This window comes from Metopolophium dirhodum, chromosome 1, assembly GCF_019925205.1.
Source record: "Metopolophium dirhodum isolate CAU chromosome 1, ASM1992520v1, whole genome shotgun sequence".
NCBI lineage: Eukaryota > Metazoa > Arthropoda > Insecta > Hemiptera > Aphididae > Metopolophium > Metopolophium dirhodum.
The window spans coordinates 26605561-26624014 of NC_083560.1; the positions used below are offsets into that span (position 1 = coordinate 26605561).

The following is an 18454-nucleotide window of genomic DNA, read 5'->3' on the forward strand; positions in this document are numbered from 1 at the left end:
ACCAAATTCAATATATGACATATTTATTTTCACTGAAACTTGGCTTACTGATAACATTTCTATATCTGAACTGGGTTTTCATGGATATGAAGTTTACAGATATGACAGAAACTCACAAACCAGTTCTCTATCAAGAGGTGGTGGCGTTCTAATTGCTGTCCGTAATACATTAGTCTCAAAACCTATCTTGTTACATGAAAATAAAATTGAATTACTATTTGTTATTATTCGATTACCATATCGCTCTCTCATTATAAGCTCAGTTTATATTCCAATTCGTTCTAATATTAATATTTTTAATGACTATTTCAATTATGTAGAATTTGTATATAACAAACATCCTAATCATGATATTTTATTATTGGGTGATTATAATCTTCCCTCAGCCAATTATTCTAACATTGAGTTACACTTTAATGATAAATTATCTTATTTTAATTTTACTCAGTACAATCAGATTTTTAACTTAAATAATGTAATACTTGATTATGTTATATCTAATTCAATATCCATAAACGTTGAAAAAAATAATTTTCCTATTATTCCTGTTGACCCCCTCCATCCTCCAATAACTATAACTTATAATTATTTATTTTCTAGTGAATTAAAATTCAATAATTATGTTTTTAACTGGAATTTAGGCAATTACTTAAGTATTATAAATTATCTAGGTTCTATTAATTGGTTCAATTATTTTAATTCTAATTCAAATATTAATGATGATATTTCCTTTTTATATTTACATATTAATATTGCAATTAATCATTTTATCCCAAAACAACGTAGACATAAACTAATTTATCCTATATGGTTTAGTAAGGAATTAAAAATCTTAATCAAACAAAAACAAATTGCTCATCTTGCTTATAAAACATTAAATTTACCCGAGTCATATATCACTTTTTCTAATCTTCGAACCCAATGTAAAAATATCAGATACCGTGATTATAATGTATATATTAATAACACTCAAAAACTCAGTTAAAATTAACCCAAAACATTTTTGGAAATTTTATAAATCACAAAAATCATCGTTACAGTTACCTGCAGTAATGTCATATCTGGATGAAGAAACTTCCTCTGGGTCCGAGATAGTCAATTTTTTTAAATCACATTTTTCAAACGTATATAAGCCAAACACATTAAATAGTTATAATATTTCCAATATCAGTAAATTAGATAACTCTTTATTCTGTGTTAACTCTATAAATATTTCAATAATGGATGTTTTTAATGAATTTTGGTGTACTAACCAAAATCAATCACTTGGTCCTGATGGTATCTCTGCAAAATTTTTAAAGGAATCGTCATTTATATTATCACCTATTATAACTTACTTATTTAACAAATCTCTAACGACTAGTATCTTTTCCTGACAAGTGGAAATTTTCATTTATTACACCAATTTTTAAAAAAGGTAATAAATCATTAGTTACTAATTATCGACCTATCTCTAAAATTTCAATCTTACCAAAAATATTTTCTAAATTAGTAAATAATAAAATTTTTCCATTATGTGAAAACATTCTTTCAAATGAACAACATGGTTTTCGCCCAGGGCGTTCAACAATAACTAATCTTAGTATATTTAAGCAATTAATTCTGGAATCTTTCAATAACAAATCTCAATTTGACGTTATTTATACGGACTTTGAAAAAGCCTTCGATAGAGTTAATCATTCTCTTCTAATAACAAAACTTAAAGCTTATGGATTTTATGACCCACTTCTTTCATGGATTCATTCCTTCTTAACCAATCGCACTCAAGCCGTAAAATATGAAAATTATATTTCAGATCGAATTAATATTTTATCCGGCGTTCCTCAGGGTGATCACTTATCACCCTTACTATTCTCGATATTCATAAACGACATTAATAAAATTTTAAAACATTCAAGTTGTCTTTTACTTGCGGATGACACAAAAATATATAAGAATATTAAATGCACTAATGATGCATTAGAACTACAATGTGACTTAAACAGCCTTTATCAATGGTGTATTGAAAATGATATGTCTTTGAATATTGATAAATGTGCTATAGTCTCATTTTCTTTAAAAAAGAATACTTTACTTTTTGATTACACATTAAATAATTCAATCTTAACTCGTAATTATGTAATTAAAGACTTAGGTGTTTTTTTCGATACAAAACTTTCATTCAATTTTCATGTTAATTATATAAGAAACAAATCCTACAAGAAACTTGGCTTAGTAAAACGTATGTGTAAAGATTTTTACGATGAATCAGCCCTAAAAATCTTGTACTTTACGCTAGTTCGTTCTAACTTTGACTATGCCTCTATAATTTGGCGTACTAATAATATTATCCAAAACCATAGTCTATCTACTGTACAGAATAACTTTTTAAGATACCTATCATATAAATATCATTATATAAGAACTCCTCATTCTGGATATGAAACCGTTTGTAATCTCTTTAATATAATGCCATTAAATAAAAGATTTATTAACTTAAACTGTAAATTTTTATATAAATTATTACATAATATTATAGATTGTCCCGAAATAATTGAACGTTTAAATTTTAGAGTAAACCAATCTAATTCCAGAAATAATTCCACTTTTTATCTTTCCTCTTTCTCTTCAAACTATATGCTATATACCCCTGCAAATATACTTATGTCAGCAGCTAATTCAACTAAAGACTTAGATTTATTTAACACTACCTTATTTAATTTTTCTAATATTTGATCTAATCATCTCTTATCCTCTTCTATTTCTCTGCTTTCTATATCATATTTTCCCCCTTTTTATTTTTTTTTACCTACATTTATAACCACTATACTCTCTATATAATTATTTATTCATACTATGCTGCTTTTATATAATATCTTTAAGTTTAAATCGTTATTTAATATTTAAGATTTGTATACATATACTTTTTTTTTTCTTCTTTTTTCCTTTGTTCTTTTCTCTATTTTGTTCTGTTTTATGTTATTTGTATTCACATTACTTTTAAGTTGTAACCCATATTATGTGCACTTAACACAAACTGTCACTACAATATTTTTGTAATTGGAATTTATTTCCGTAAATAAATTATTATTATTATTATTATTATTATTATAATTATACATTATATATTTTTAAATTTCTTATTTTATTTCATCATTGGGATAACTAGGGTAACCACATAAAGTATTGTAAGTAGGTTCCGAAGTGACATTAACTTTGGTTTATTAATTGTGACTCCTTCCCATTGACCTACGTTTTCGGCTAAAATACGGTTCTGATGAAATATTTTTTTTTGAACAAAATGCATAGATATTATAAAGAATGGATAGGCCATAGATTCTATGGCATAGAATATAGATACATTAATAAAATAGATAAAAGTGTGCCGGAATGGGGAAGAGAGAAAGACTGTTTTTTACATGGAATTTATACTAATAGTCGGAACATCCTGGCGGGATGAGGGTGGGTGTGCGGTCTGTGCTACAGTGATATATATATATCAGGGCTTGCAAACGTTATAATAACGTTATGATTATAACGTTATATTTTACAAATAACGATTGAAATTTGTAAACGTAATTATAACGGAAAACGATAATCAAAAATAATTAAATACCGCAAAACAAAACATAACGATTAACAATATATATAATATATCATTAAACAAAAAATATCGCAAAACGTAATTTATAGAATATCATTACGAAAAATAACGCAAAACAAAATTATTTGAAAATTTAAAATCCATTTATTTAAAGGTATTTAAGGTATATTGGTTTCGTAGAAATATATTTTATTTCATGCTATTTATTTTTGTCTTAGAAAAAAATCTAAGAATTGATTATATTATATCCCGTATCTGGGACATTACCTACCCGCATTTTTTTGGAGTTATTGATAACTTTTAAACTGAATTGTCAATAGCTAATACCTAGTATAATAATAATAATAATTATTATTATTATTATTATTATTATTAATGATTAATAATGCCCCGATAATTGCGCTGTAGAAGTATAGAGTATAGGCTTATTTTGTATTCACTATTCACTCTGTACTTAGTCTACTCTGTAGTCTTATAGTTTTATTTATATTACCTAGCTAAATATTAAAACAAAAACGCTATCATGGGTAGTATCATATATATACTTGAATACATTACTATTTACTTACATATTGGTGTTAGTATTTATTCCATTATTTGTGTATATAGTAATAGGAATACTATAATATTATAGTCTATACTCAATATTTCTATAATTTATTAGGCAATTGTAGCAAGGTATAAATACATTTCAAGTAATGTATTTCATGTACATTTCAGGTATATGTCAAACTAATCAGTGCAAATGTGTAAAACATAAATTACTGTCTAATTTTAAATGATATTTACATAATATGAAATGTTGTAAAAATGACTATATAATTCTAACACTTATAAAACAATAATAATTAATGGTTTTATTTTTGCTATTATAGGTAATATAATGTGTAGTGATTTTATATAATTCCTAGGTAATTTATTAAATTAAAATATTAAATAATAATTGGTATAGTATAGGTACCAACGTAATTATATAAAATACCTAGGTGTTTGGTATATAGAATACCATTTATACCAATATTGAATATTAATAAAATAATAAATTATAATTTTCTGGTAACGATGTTGGAAAAAATTAAGTAGTAAATTATTTACTGGATTGTTGGAAAATGTTGGGTAAAATAACGTTTTTATTCTTAATAATGATAAATTCAAAACTTGGATAACGTTTTAATTCTGAATAACAATAAACGCAAAAATTGTGTAACGTTTTAATTCTGAATAACGATAAACGAAAAAATTGTGTAACGTTTTAATTCTGAATAACGATAAACGAAAAAAATTGTGTAACGTTTTAATTGTAAATAACGTAAAACGGAATTTTTTTTTCAAATGCAAGCCCTGATATATATATTATATACAGTAATATACAGAGTATTGTTTCATCTAGAGCGCATGTGTGGTGTACGTTGTACTACCTTGATCAGCGCTATCACTCTTGGACACCGGAACTAAAACCACGCACCGTCTATTATATAGTATATAGTATATATTACTCTATGATTAAAATAGTATAAGGTCTATGGTTTTTTATCATTGCCTCTCATTCTAACAGAGGTCTTATCATAAATGTTATACAATTATACATATATCTATTTGTGTTAAGACCTCTATAACCTCAAAATATTTTCATGTTCGTTCCCGTATGATAAGCACAAATGGCTCCATTCTTTAATATCTATGTTCGGATGATACATTTTCGACTAAAATATTTTTCGGATAAAATAAGGTTCGGATGGTATATTTTCGACAAAAATATTTTTCGGATAAAATACGGTTCTGATGAAATATTTTCGACTAAAATATTTTTGGGATGAAATATTTTTCTACTAAAATACGGTTCGGATGATACATTTTCGAATTAAATATTTTTCGGATGAAATACGGTTCGGATGAAATATTTTTCTACTAAAATACGGTTCGGATGAAATATTTTTCTTCTAAAATACGGGTCGGATAAAATATTTTTCTTTGTAAATATTTTCTTATAGTATATTTTTCGGATAAAATACGGTTCGGATGAAATATTTTCTGCTTTATTATTTTCGATGACAATATTTTTCGGCTAAGATATGCTTCTGGCATTATATTTTTCGTATCAAATATAGTTCTGAGAAAATACTTTTCTCAATGTATATTTTTCGGATAAAATATTTTTCGGCCAAAATACTGTTCGGACAAAATATTTTCGGACATTTTACGCGCTCCCGTTCAACAATGTTGATAATGTTATTCTAATGAGACACTTTACGGGTTTAAAGTGTTTACCTGCATGCTAAAGTGTTAAAGTGTTAAAGTGTGTACCTTTTGGCATACTTGGTATTTAGTATTTACCCTTTATCCGGACGAATGGACCAAATGTTAGGGTCGAACATGATATTTAATGATTAAAGAATCCGTACTTCGGTATGAATTGTATTTATTGTTATTTAATACGGAGAAAACATATAGTAACAACTAATAGGTAATAGCAAAACCTAATGCGCCTAACAGTGTGTATATACTGTCCGTTAGATAAACGCTAGGTATAGGTACTACCAAACAAGAGTTCACGCATAGTGCGACAAAATGAGTTACGAGTTAAGTTTACAGACGTTTAATTTAATGGACGCCCACAAAAAACTATATAATTTACAAAACTGCAGACGGATACTGCGCATACTTGGGTATTACAAAATATAAAAATCGACAATGAGGTAACAATAGGTATGCCGAAATATAAGTTTTTCCCATGCGAATTGCATTAACAGATAAGACGACCGAGCGACACGAGGAACTGATCTTTTTGAAGATTCTACCGAATTGCATGTTTTCTTATAATATTTATTCCACCATGATTTGAAATCAAAAATGTCTGAATGTGTTATAAGTTGGACTTTGAATTTGTTTTTATTACTAGACTAAATTATTAACTTGAGATGTTCACGTAGGTAGTGTATAAATTCTATCAATTTATCTTAAAGTACGTTTTATCACACCAAAATCTCTATCACAATCTAAGAAAGAATGCCCTCGTATAGGAAAATAATGTTCTACTAATTCAAACCGACCCGTATCAACATGACAAATTCAATCTTAAAATTACTGATTTAAAAATAGACACATGTAAGAGTTTATTTACTGTTGAGTGTAAAAACGACACAAGTCATTGACTAAAGAAGTCTTTAACGATCTTTTGATAGAAATCTTATAGGTAAAAACGTTATGACTGAAGCCGTTTTTCCACTCAACACATAAAAACAGATGACTAGCATGTGTTTTTGCTAATATCTGAATTTCACAAAAAATGTGACTCGTGTCGTTTTTGCAATCATCGACTCAAATACATTCAATGTATTTTGGAAAATCAAACCGATGTGGATTAGAAAACTGTTTAATCAAATTTTTTAAAAGACACAAAGTTTTAATTTGTATGATTTTGTTTACCTAGGTACATATTATTTTAATTAAAAAGTAAAGGTTTTAACTATTTTTTTGTAATTTAAAATTTGTTATTCTTAGGGACTTATAACTTTTTCTTATTATGCTTATATTATTATTTAAAAAGCGTATTTCAAAAAGTTATTATCTAACCTAACGGTATTTGCAGACTCGTACACAGGTTTTAAGAATAATAAAAGTTAAAAAATTTGTTTTTATGTTACAAATGGTTGCAATTGATTTGGAAAGAAAATATAGATAATATGTATTTTGAAGATGATACGAAAATTTTAGGATGCCAACTTTACGCACGTCAATGTTATATCGAAAAAATCAATTTATCAGGTATTAATCATTTTAAGACGAATAATTATTATCATTTGAAGTTAACATTACTATTTAAGTAGTACCTACTATAGTTACACACTTATACGAACACATTTTTTATGGTGTTTTTTACCGTACCCAATAAATGTATATAAATATATAATGCATTCGTTCATTCAAATAAAGGTTTTTTAAGAGTACAATGTAAGTAAAATTTAAGAAAAATGTTATATAAAAAATGATTATACATTATAATGAACAGCCAACAGATTAAAGTGAGATTCTAAAATTAATATTCTATAACATCAATTAATTAATACCTAATACACATTATTTTAACTACTTAATTATTTTAATTACAATTACTGAACTATTTCATTTTTGATTACAATTAGTATTTATGTGATTGTGATTGGTATAAATATGTGTTTTTACGTTATTTGTATATTCTCTTATCTTCACAACACACGCATTTCACTATTTATTTTTTGCAAATATATATTTAGTGTACAACTTGTATGATTATTTTATAACATCAGTTTATTGTTAACAAAAAAATAAAATTAGAGTGGTGCTGGAGGTTTCAGAACGTGCTAAATGATGTTAAGGTGATTTTTTTGGCTACTATTAAATTTTAATACGAAATTTGAAAAATTCTATATTTAAAAATAAATGTATGTTATTCGCAAGGCTAAATTAACGAGTTAAAAAGTTAAAGTTAATTTAATTTAAACTTTTAACTTAACTAGTTACTTTTGGCTTTTAAATAACTTTACAGTTAACATAGGTACTACATTCCTTTTTTAATTAACGTGAAATAAACGAATTAATTTTTCATTTTAAGAAGTAAGTTGAGTTAATTTATTTTGTTTTTAATTTTATTATATTTCACTTTTTTAATATATTTATTTTTCATGTCAAAAAATATTTACCGTGAATTGTTAAAAGTTAAAAGTCTATATCATTTGAATCTAACTTATATGGAAATACTGTATATAACGTATAAACACTATAGTCTATAATTTAGTTTTGGGTTGGAAAAAAATTAAGTACGCTAGCGTTGTATAAACAAATTAACTTTTTTTAACTTAATAAAAAGTTAACAAAAAGTGTGTATAACTTTTAACTTAACTGAGTTAAAAAAAATCATTGACTTGCCCAGCTTTGGTAATTCGTATTTGATGGTACGTGTAACAAGGTATTAAGGAAACGTATGTATTTCACCATTTCTACAATAAATAATTTTACAAATTAAACTATAATATTATAATGCATACCTAATACTATTATTTGTAACTTAAATATCGTCTTAAAAAACCTAAGACGATCAAATAATATTAATTAATCAATTAATATATTATGTACAAAAAATAATAATAAATAATATTATGTTAATATAACAATTCAATACAAACATTTGTATTCGTATTTTTTTATATAGGTTATGCATTTGTATAATATATGCCTATTCAATAAATAAATATAATTCAATAAATATTGAACAATTCTCGAATAAACTACAATAACTATAATGAGGATAACAAACTCTAAACAAGCGCTGTATCGGTGTGTTGCATCACTATAACAGAATATTACTATTACAATGCATAGGTATATTTATAGTTAAATTATGTTTAAATATATTATTTTTAATATAAACACTGCAATTGACACAAAACAGGAACAACAATTAGTTAGAAATGTCCTTATCTGGTATGAAATTGGGTATAGAATATAATATTTATAAAAATATTTTATATTGGTTATACTTAAGTTTCATTGATTGAGTCGAAATTATTTTTTTAACGTTCGACAATCGTGTACTTATAATAAAAACTATTTTCAAATCCACATCATTTGATTTTCCAAAATACATAGAATGTATTTAAAGTACCACCTGTATCACAATTATATTTTTAGTATTAGGCTGTAAGTCCATTTGTTGGGTCGAAAATATTGTTTTCCTAAAATGGTACAAACTTAAAAAAAAAAATAAAAATAATTTTCTAATCCACAAGTGTATGGGTTTTCGGACAAACCGAATGTTTTACCACTAAAGACCATATAGGTAAAAATTACTATGTCGACAGTTTTGATCAGATTCGCAAGATAAAGGGGAGTAACTTGGATTAAATTTTAACCCCCAACTTTCAAAATTGGATAACTGTGGAAGGGGTTGAGCACAAACGACGGGGCTAAAAGCACAAACAAACACAAACGAATGGAGTTAATTTTGTTTTGAAATTCTAAAGTGGGAGGCTAAGCATGTCCCCCCGACTTTGTAAGTTGAATAACTTTGGAATGAATTGAGCACAAACGACGGGATTGAAAGCACAAATCAGTAGAAACAAAGCGCAAACGAATGGAGTTAATTTTGTTTTGAAATTCCAAAGTGGGCGGGGGGGGGGGGGGCTGGGGACATGGAGCTAGCCTGCAGTCAATATAAAATTAAAAACCCATAAACATATACGACCCAACCAAAAAATAAAAATACAATTTATAAATTAACTGAATTAATTTTTAATATTATCTGACACGTTATTTGAGTTACATTTTGATAAGGATTTCCTAGTGATAAAATTAAGCGAATACTAGGGTACTTATTATGATAAACCGATAAGGTTTATTACAAATATGTAGAAATCATAATATTATTGTTCTTGTATGTGTAGCCGGGGACACTGGAATTTGCAAAAAACGAGTGACAATATCGTGAACGACGTTCTTTCCCAACACTGGATATTACTAAGTATATTTGATGATATTATTGTCAATAAAGTAATTTATAAAGAACCTATGTACGTGGAACCTTTCAATCCTTAACTATAAAAGTTGAACATTTTATACATTTTCAACTACAAAATAATTATTATATTTTAAATTTTATAAATTTGTCGAATTTAGAACTTTAAATGCTTATAAAAAAAAATTGTGCCAATGTATTTTTAATATTTTTCAACTACTATTGTAACAATACATCAGGAGCCTTGCATTACATTTTCACGCTTTTTTACCCAACAAAAACAATTTATTGATATTTATAGAAAAAAAAAATAAAAAAAATAAAAACTGACAATGTCCGTAAACAGATCAAAAAGACTCATATTATTTTCAAAATTATATGGTGTATAAAAAATGCTAATATAAACAATCGGTGAAAATTTTTATGTATTTAAAGTTATTCGTTTTTGAAATATAAGAAAAGAAGAAAATTGCTACATGAGAAACCGAATCCAATTTTGTAAGAATATGAACTTCAAACGCTCATAAAAATTTTATTTGATTTGCTTGTAGACATTTTTTTTTGTTAGAGGTAGACAAACTTATTTGAAATCTTGTATTTACAAAGATAAATTTTTATGAATTTCTAGCTCAAAATAATTTGCACATTTTCGGAATTTTTACGTGTTTTATAGTATATAGTAGGAGCCTTGTATTCATTTTTCAAGGATTTTTACCAACCAAATATAGTTTATTGGCAATTATAGAAAAAATAACTAATAAAATTGGAAACTGAAAATGTCCCTAAACAGTTTAAGACAAATCAAAATTTTTTGAAAATTATATCGTCTTTAGAAAATGCTGATATAAACATTCAGTTCAAAAGTCGTGTACCTAATATTATTTTTAGCTTATTTTTTCATATTTTATTTGAACCCTTTGTACCTATTATTAATAATTTTAATTACAAATATTTGTTCATAACTTCATTATTAACAATTCAACCAAATTCCCATAGTTTAAACTTAAAAGTTTCTAAGAAATCAGCTAACATAACTTTATACATTTTTAATAGTATTATAACTTATAAGTAAACAAAACAAAATTTTAGAAGTTAAAAAGAAGTCAAGTTTTAACCTCAAATGTGGACGTTAATTTTGTGATTTAAAATAAGAGTTACAAAACAGGTACTTTTTTTTTTATTTTTATTTAGAACTTCCAGTACAACTATTTAGTTCAACAATTACAATATTGATAGATATAGTGATACAATAAGTAATAATTGGTAACTAAACATAATGAGCATAATGATATAATAATAAATAAGATAATAATGTCAGATAAGAAATAAACAAAACGGAATATTAATGTATATAATGACAGAAATAATATTAAAAGTAGATGCCATAATTAATTGGTTATTAATATAGGAGAAAGAAAAGAATTTATTATGGAGGTTAAATCGGATAAGAATTTTGAAACAGCTAATTTTAAATTTGAGTTTTGCGGATTAGTGTTCAGTTTTGAATACAGAAGTAGCAGCAGCATAAGATGGGATGGATTGAGAGGAGGGGTCAATGGGGAGGGACTCGGGGAATAAGTTTTTTGTATGTGTGATAGTTTTTTTGGAGTTGGAAGACTTGATTTTGTAACGATTTAGTATAGTTTGGTAGAACTAGCACCCCTTGAAGCTGGCTGGATGATTTTCGGAACGGTGGACGGTGGAAATTTAGCTGGACTGGAGTGGTCCTTGGTGCAGCTAGCTGACTCATAAAATAGGTACTTACTAACAATATTGACTTGTATGTATAATTTATTAACAGCAATGACTATTGTACAGAAAAATTAAAACAAATTAAAATAAACATTTATTGTGGTCCAGAACTATGATCTTATAGTATCGTATAGATTTTATACACTAAGGTTTTATAGTCTAAAAGATTGGGTTCTGAATTAAAGAGACGCATTATTATTCCCTGTATCATTACATAAGTAATTTGTTGAACGATAACTGAGTTGAAATGAATGTATAGTTCGTGATTCAATCCTGGGTACACGAATTGCAAGTTTATTTAATATACGAGTAGCATCTATTTTGCATTAACCATCTTGTTAATGAATCGTATGTCCAATCGTATGTTCCAGTATGTTCCTGCTGGTGTCAAGGTTAGCTAAATTCAATATCTTAGTAACCGGTGTATATAGACATGTGGTGCGTGGTTAATTTTTAAGGCATAACCGGTAAAGTAAAATAAAAACTTTTTTGGACGCCATGTTTTTTCGAGTGTAATGAGACCATACTACCGACCCATATTCTAGGATCGATCTTACTAACGAAGACGTATATATTGCTATAAGACAGTGATCACTGAGTTTCGTCAAAGTCTGTCGCATAACGGCGAATGAAACCCAAAGTTTACGTAAATCTTTACATGTGATGTATTCAATGTGATTGTTGAAGGATAACGATGGCAATTTTAAATTATCATTTAAAATTGTTCAGGCCGAATAATATAATTACGAAGTGTAAAATAGTAATTTCCTCCGCGATCACCACTCCACCACACAGTCCACGAAATAATAATTATTTTTCGGTAGCTGACGCATACACACATACACACACGCACTTAAACACAATCTGTTGTTGTGAGTTATTTTAGTTTTATCGCAAATCATCATATTCATAGGTACATAATATTATATGCATTTTATTTGTACCATTTAGTATATGTCCACGACGCGAACTGCATCGCGCGGGTCGTCTGATCTGTTAATGCAATTTACATGGGAAAAACTTATATTTTGGCATACCTATTGTTACCTCATTGTTGATTTTTATATTTTGTGATACCCAAGTATGCACAGTATCCGTCAGTTTTGTAAATTATATAGTTTATTGTGGGCGTCTGTAAACTTAACTCGTAACTCATTTTGTCGCACTGTGCGTGAACTCTTGTTTGGTAGTACCTACCTAGCGTTATAACTAATGGACAGTATACACACTGTTTGGCGCATTAGGTTTTGCCTATAACAATAAATACTATTTATAGCGAAGTATGGATTCTTTAATCATTAAATATCCTGTTTGACCCTAAAAATTTGGCCCATTCGTCCGGATAAAGGGTAAATATTAAAAAGCAAATACGCCCAAAGGTACATACTGTAAAATACTATATTGTTACAATGACAATTAAAAAATATTAAAAGTCCTTAGTCACAGTTTTTTTTTATGACCATTTTAAGTTTAAATCTTGACAAAATACGGAAAAATCACGAGAATTAGCAAATTTTTTTAAGTTAAGAATTCATAAAAATTTTTCTTTTTAAATCTAAGATTTGAAATCGTCATACAAGATTCTGTAGTTCCTCTACCTTTATTATAAAAAGAATGTCTACAAGCAAATCAAATTACATTTTTATGATCGTTTGAAGCTCATATTTTTATAACATTGGATATTCACTCGATTTGACATGCAGCTATTTTCTTATTTTGTTGTAATTCAAAAACGAATAACCGTAGACACTTGAGATTTATATCTTATGTTTATTTTATCAATTTATATACTTGATAAAATTGTCAAAATATTTTAACTTGTTTTGAGCTGTTTACAGACCATTTCAAATTTAAATTTGTTTAGTTTTTTTTTCTATAATTGTTAGTAAAAATTTAATAGTTTGGTAAAAATGAGTGAAAATGTAATAGAAGGCTCCTGATATATTGTTACAATAATAGTTGAAAAATGTTAAAAATACATTGGCACAATTTTTTTTATAAGCATTTATAGTTCGAATTTTGATATAATTTATCAAATTTAAAATTGAATAATTATTTTGTAGTTAAAAATGCATAAAATGTTCAACTTTTATATCTAAGGATTGAAAATTTAATACAAGGTTCCACGTAAATAGGTTATAACATATAAATTACTTTTTGTACAATAATATCATAAAATATATTATAAGCTGACTGACCGTCTTCGCTCATAATGGTTTCTCTTATAGAATGATATTATATCATTTATTTATTTTATTAACTCAAATGGGCAAAACCCAGTAACAGTTTTAAATCAAACATTATAACAAAATAATTATTTAATTCATATTTAACACCATCCATTACAGTGACCCACTTTTAAGTTGTGACGTACTGTATAAAAAAGCGACACCCACTTGTCCACCTTTTTTAATATAAATCCAATCAAAGTTAAATATTAATTTAGGTATTCTCTTCGGTCACGCGTACTTACACACACAGGTTTTTAACCATTGTAATTACCTATTATTTTGTCAATATGTTTAATTTAATGAATAAATAATATATTAATGATACCACACGTCCATATTTTAATTATATTTAAAATAACCACTTTGATAACTTGATCACACTTAAATACATGACATGTGGTATGTTCCATCCAGGTATATATTATTATCTACCAGCATGGCATTCGACAGTCTAGTAAATTAAATTAACAAAATATGAACAAACATTTACGTCTGCAACGTTTGTCAACGAGAGGATTTGACACAGCGTATAAGAAGGTCCACTGTGTCGCCTATGAAGTGTTCACTTCAATAACTTGAGCTGTTAAAGTAATTTAGTTTTCTTGTACCTACTAATTTATACCAAAAACAAAGTACATTAGTACTTCCTATATCTACCTGCATAACTAATAATATTATTACAGTATATAATTTTACTAGCTGATACTAACGTATTCCGAATATTCCGATATACCGTAGACTTGTGTGAATATAGGTTAGTAGTTACAATAGCTTTTGAAAAAATTGATTTCATTGTGTATATTTTTGTATTGTGTTATTTTGGTGCTTCTAACAATTCCATAAATACATGTTCTTATTATTCATATGTGTATTGAGCACCTACATTACATTTTATAGTAGATAATGGTATTGTTATATTTATTTTTATTTTCTTATCTATAACTGTAGACATTGTACACTTTCCGCTATTTAAATACTAATCTATGCAGCCATGTACGCATATTATAATACTATTGTTCAATAATATAGTTTATTCACCTTTTAGGTAGGTACATTAATATATTATAATTTTTTTCAGATGAATTGATGTTCTAGGTTGAAAATGAGAATAGTTTCGATTTTATAATTATTCATAATAGAATATAATATACATATAGGATAGTTGTATTATGCATATTATATTATATACCTAATTTATTGTGTTATGTTAAATATATGTCTTCAGTGTTTAACAAAAAGTAATTATATTTATTTGTGAATGGTACCCCCAAAATACAGAGAGAATCGTAGATAAAGAAATATAGTTTACATAAAAAGATATAAAGACTCCTTCCAAGTAATATAGTTGTATTAGTAAAACGAATAGATCAGTCAACATGTCTTCTACTCTTCGTTAATACATTCATTCGGTGTACAGACAGTAGACTGCACGCTTCAAAAAAACCTTTCTACCTATGTCATATAATATAATTTTTATAATCAACTTAAAATGTTTATTGCAGCCGCAGTTATAACTATTTTTATAATTTTTTGTTTTTTAGATATTATTACATCGCCTAAATATCCATCAGGTAAGATTATTATTTAATTTACCCATTAGAAAAATTATATAAAATATAAGAAAATAGTAATAGGTATTAGGTGTGGTAGGTACCACACGATGCACTATAATAGCCAATAGGTAGGTTAAGGCCCCTGCAAATGTGTCATTTTTAAGGAGTTGTGTTTAGGCAATTATTTCGTTCCTGCGATTACTGATCGTCTTTGTGTGTGTAGTAAATGACCATTAGTGTATGTATATTCCCCTATCATCACCCGCGAACCGCATCAATTTACACTTCATTGTCATTTCATATTTGGCTTATGGTCGGACGCACGCACATGCACCAGTCATTTAACGTCATTAGAAAACCAATTTATGGACGTGAAATAGCCGTCGCATTAACAACAATTAAGGTACTTCTAGTGGTTCGATTTAAAAAAATGTAAAGATGTTTGTGTTAGTAAACAAGTTTACTTTGCATCGATTGGAGCACTTTTTCAATTTTATCGAATTCTTGGCGAGAATAAATATTTTACATTTTATAAATTTATAAATTCAGACTGACAAACCGTCTCCGCTCAGAATCATTTTTCGTATACAATGATATTATATCATGTAATTCAAATTTAATACAGTGACCCACTTGTAACCTACTCTTCAGCAGACCGACATCCACTTACCTGCTTTTTTTATATATATTTTTTCGAGATTTATATAATTAGCTATATACTCATAACAGTCATAACCATAATTATTATATATTATTATTTTATTAAAAAATATTTTTAAATGGTCAAGGTCTAAAAAAATATTTTTGACGATTTAATTTTTTAAGATTATAATTACTAAATATAATTTACAGATTCCACTGAATAAATTTCGATAAATTCAACTATAATATCTTCAGCCTAACTGCATACGTCTCATATCTTTTATTAAAACTTTATAATAGCCAGTAGTGGTTTTATTTATATTTATTCTACTATTAAATTGAATTGACGTATACTTACTTTTAATTTAAAATTATATTACACGCATAAACTCTGCATTAAAATGTATTTAATTCAATTTAATCATTTTTACTTATAAAACAAAAAAAAAAATTTCCAGTGACTTGGTTAATAATGCCATTTTGTATTAATTGCCAAATAATGAAGTTAAAATTGAATACTGTTTGTATATTTTAAAATAATCTTAACTTGATTTAAAATTAAAATATTTAAAAATTCACTAGATAGGTAATTTACTTAATTATAAATTTAATTAGTAAAATGATTTCGAGTAAACTCCTAAATTAATTTTTCATTTTTAACAAATATAATATAATAGATACATAATAATATGTGGTAGGTATTAAAATATGTAGGCAAACTAGAGTCAGATGAATTTGATTAAAAGTAGTTTTGAAGAATATTCCAACAAATTAGTAACTGTTAATACGTAGAAAAGAATATTCAAGGACAACTGTGTTCGAAAAGTCCTAACTTTTTTATGGTGAATTTTGGCCCAATTTCTATAAAAGAAAATGACGATGTTTATTAAGATCTGCTTTTTCTGGAAATTTATAATTTTGAGGCAGTAATATCTTTTTTGAACAAAAATGTTTTATAAGTTATAACAGTATAACATTGAACATTCGGCCGAACTAATCGGTAGCGTGAGTTCCACCAGAAGTTGATATAGTCTTCATTACTATTTCTATTTCATTATTAATATTACTCATAATATTGTAAAAAAAGTTCAATAAATTATTTGTAACAACTTGTAAATATAATATAATATTATTTTAAATCATATTTTTTAAATGTATCAAATCAAGATCTTGGAACTATCTAGTGAATACTGAATTGTGCTGGGCTTGAAATTAAATGAAAGTTTTAATTTAAATTTAATTTCCACATATCGATATTTATTTTTTCTGATTTAAATTTAAAATAATATAATGATATTATAATCTTATGATTTTTATATTGCTGCGAATTATCGATTTAGTTGTACCATGGGTTTTAATTAGATTTTGAACATCATTTTCTTTTTTTTCAATTTAAAATATCAATTTTACATTTTTACAATTTTAATTTTGATTTCTAACTGCGAGAAACCTGTTGTAGTAGAATAAAAAATATGATAAAGTTCGATGCTCGAAGTCACTTCGGCGTATAAGTTACGTAAATATTTTTCTCCTGAGATCTATGTATGATATTGATGTGATTCGAACAGCAATATTATATGAATTTATTTTGGGACGTAACTTTTTTCGTATGCTCTCAAATTTCCTACATTCGTAGCAAGAGTACAAATAGTTTATTCGCCAACCGAATGTAATTTACGTTAATGAGCATTTACTATTATAGCTTATACGTACTTATATTCTAGATAAATAATTATGACAATAATTTTAACGATAATTATAATATAATTGTATAAGCTACGTTGACGTGCACTTATGATTATATTGTAATTTGTAGACTAAATACAGCTTTTAATAATCCCTACATTCGTAGCATTTGTAAATAGTCAATGGCCAACCGAATGTTATTCAAGCTAATGAGCACTTATTATTATACTTATAATCCAAATAAATAATTATGATTATGATCTAATGATAATAATATAACTATATAATAATACTATAACTATTCTATAATTTGATGATAGTCACAAAACTTTATAATGTAAAAGGTGAATAGATATGTGAATGAATAATATTAACAAAGTGAGTTATGTTTGGTAATACGAGATAATTAATTAGATAGTCATACCGAATGTATGATATATTGAAACGTTTGAATTTCAAAAATATCGTCGAAGTGCATACTCGCGTGGACGTTGTGCACCGGATCCACTAGTGTAAA

General features: G+C 26.6%; 1 protein-coding gene across 1 annotated transcript in view; it reads left to right on the forward strand.

Annotated features, from left to right (window-relative positions):
• Positions 1-18454, forward strand: part of LOC132935207 (methyl farnesoate epoxidase-like) — a 28330-nt gene that overhangs the window by 790 nt on the left and 9086 nt on the right. Inside the window, exons 3-5 of the mRNA XM_061001686.1 lie at positions 1364-2264; positions 16322-16357; positions 17702-17745. Coding sequence (XP_060857669.1) covers positions 1364-2264; positions 16322-16357; positions 17702-17745 — 981 coding nt within the window. The remainder of the gene's footprint in view (positions 1-1363; positions 2265-16321; positions 16358-17701; positions 17746-18454) is intronic.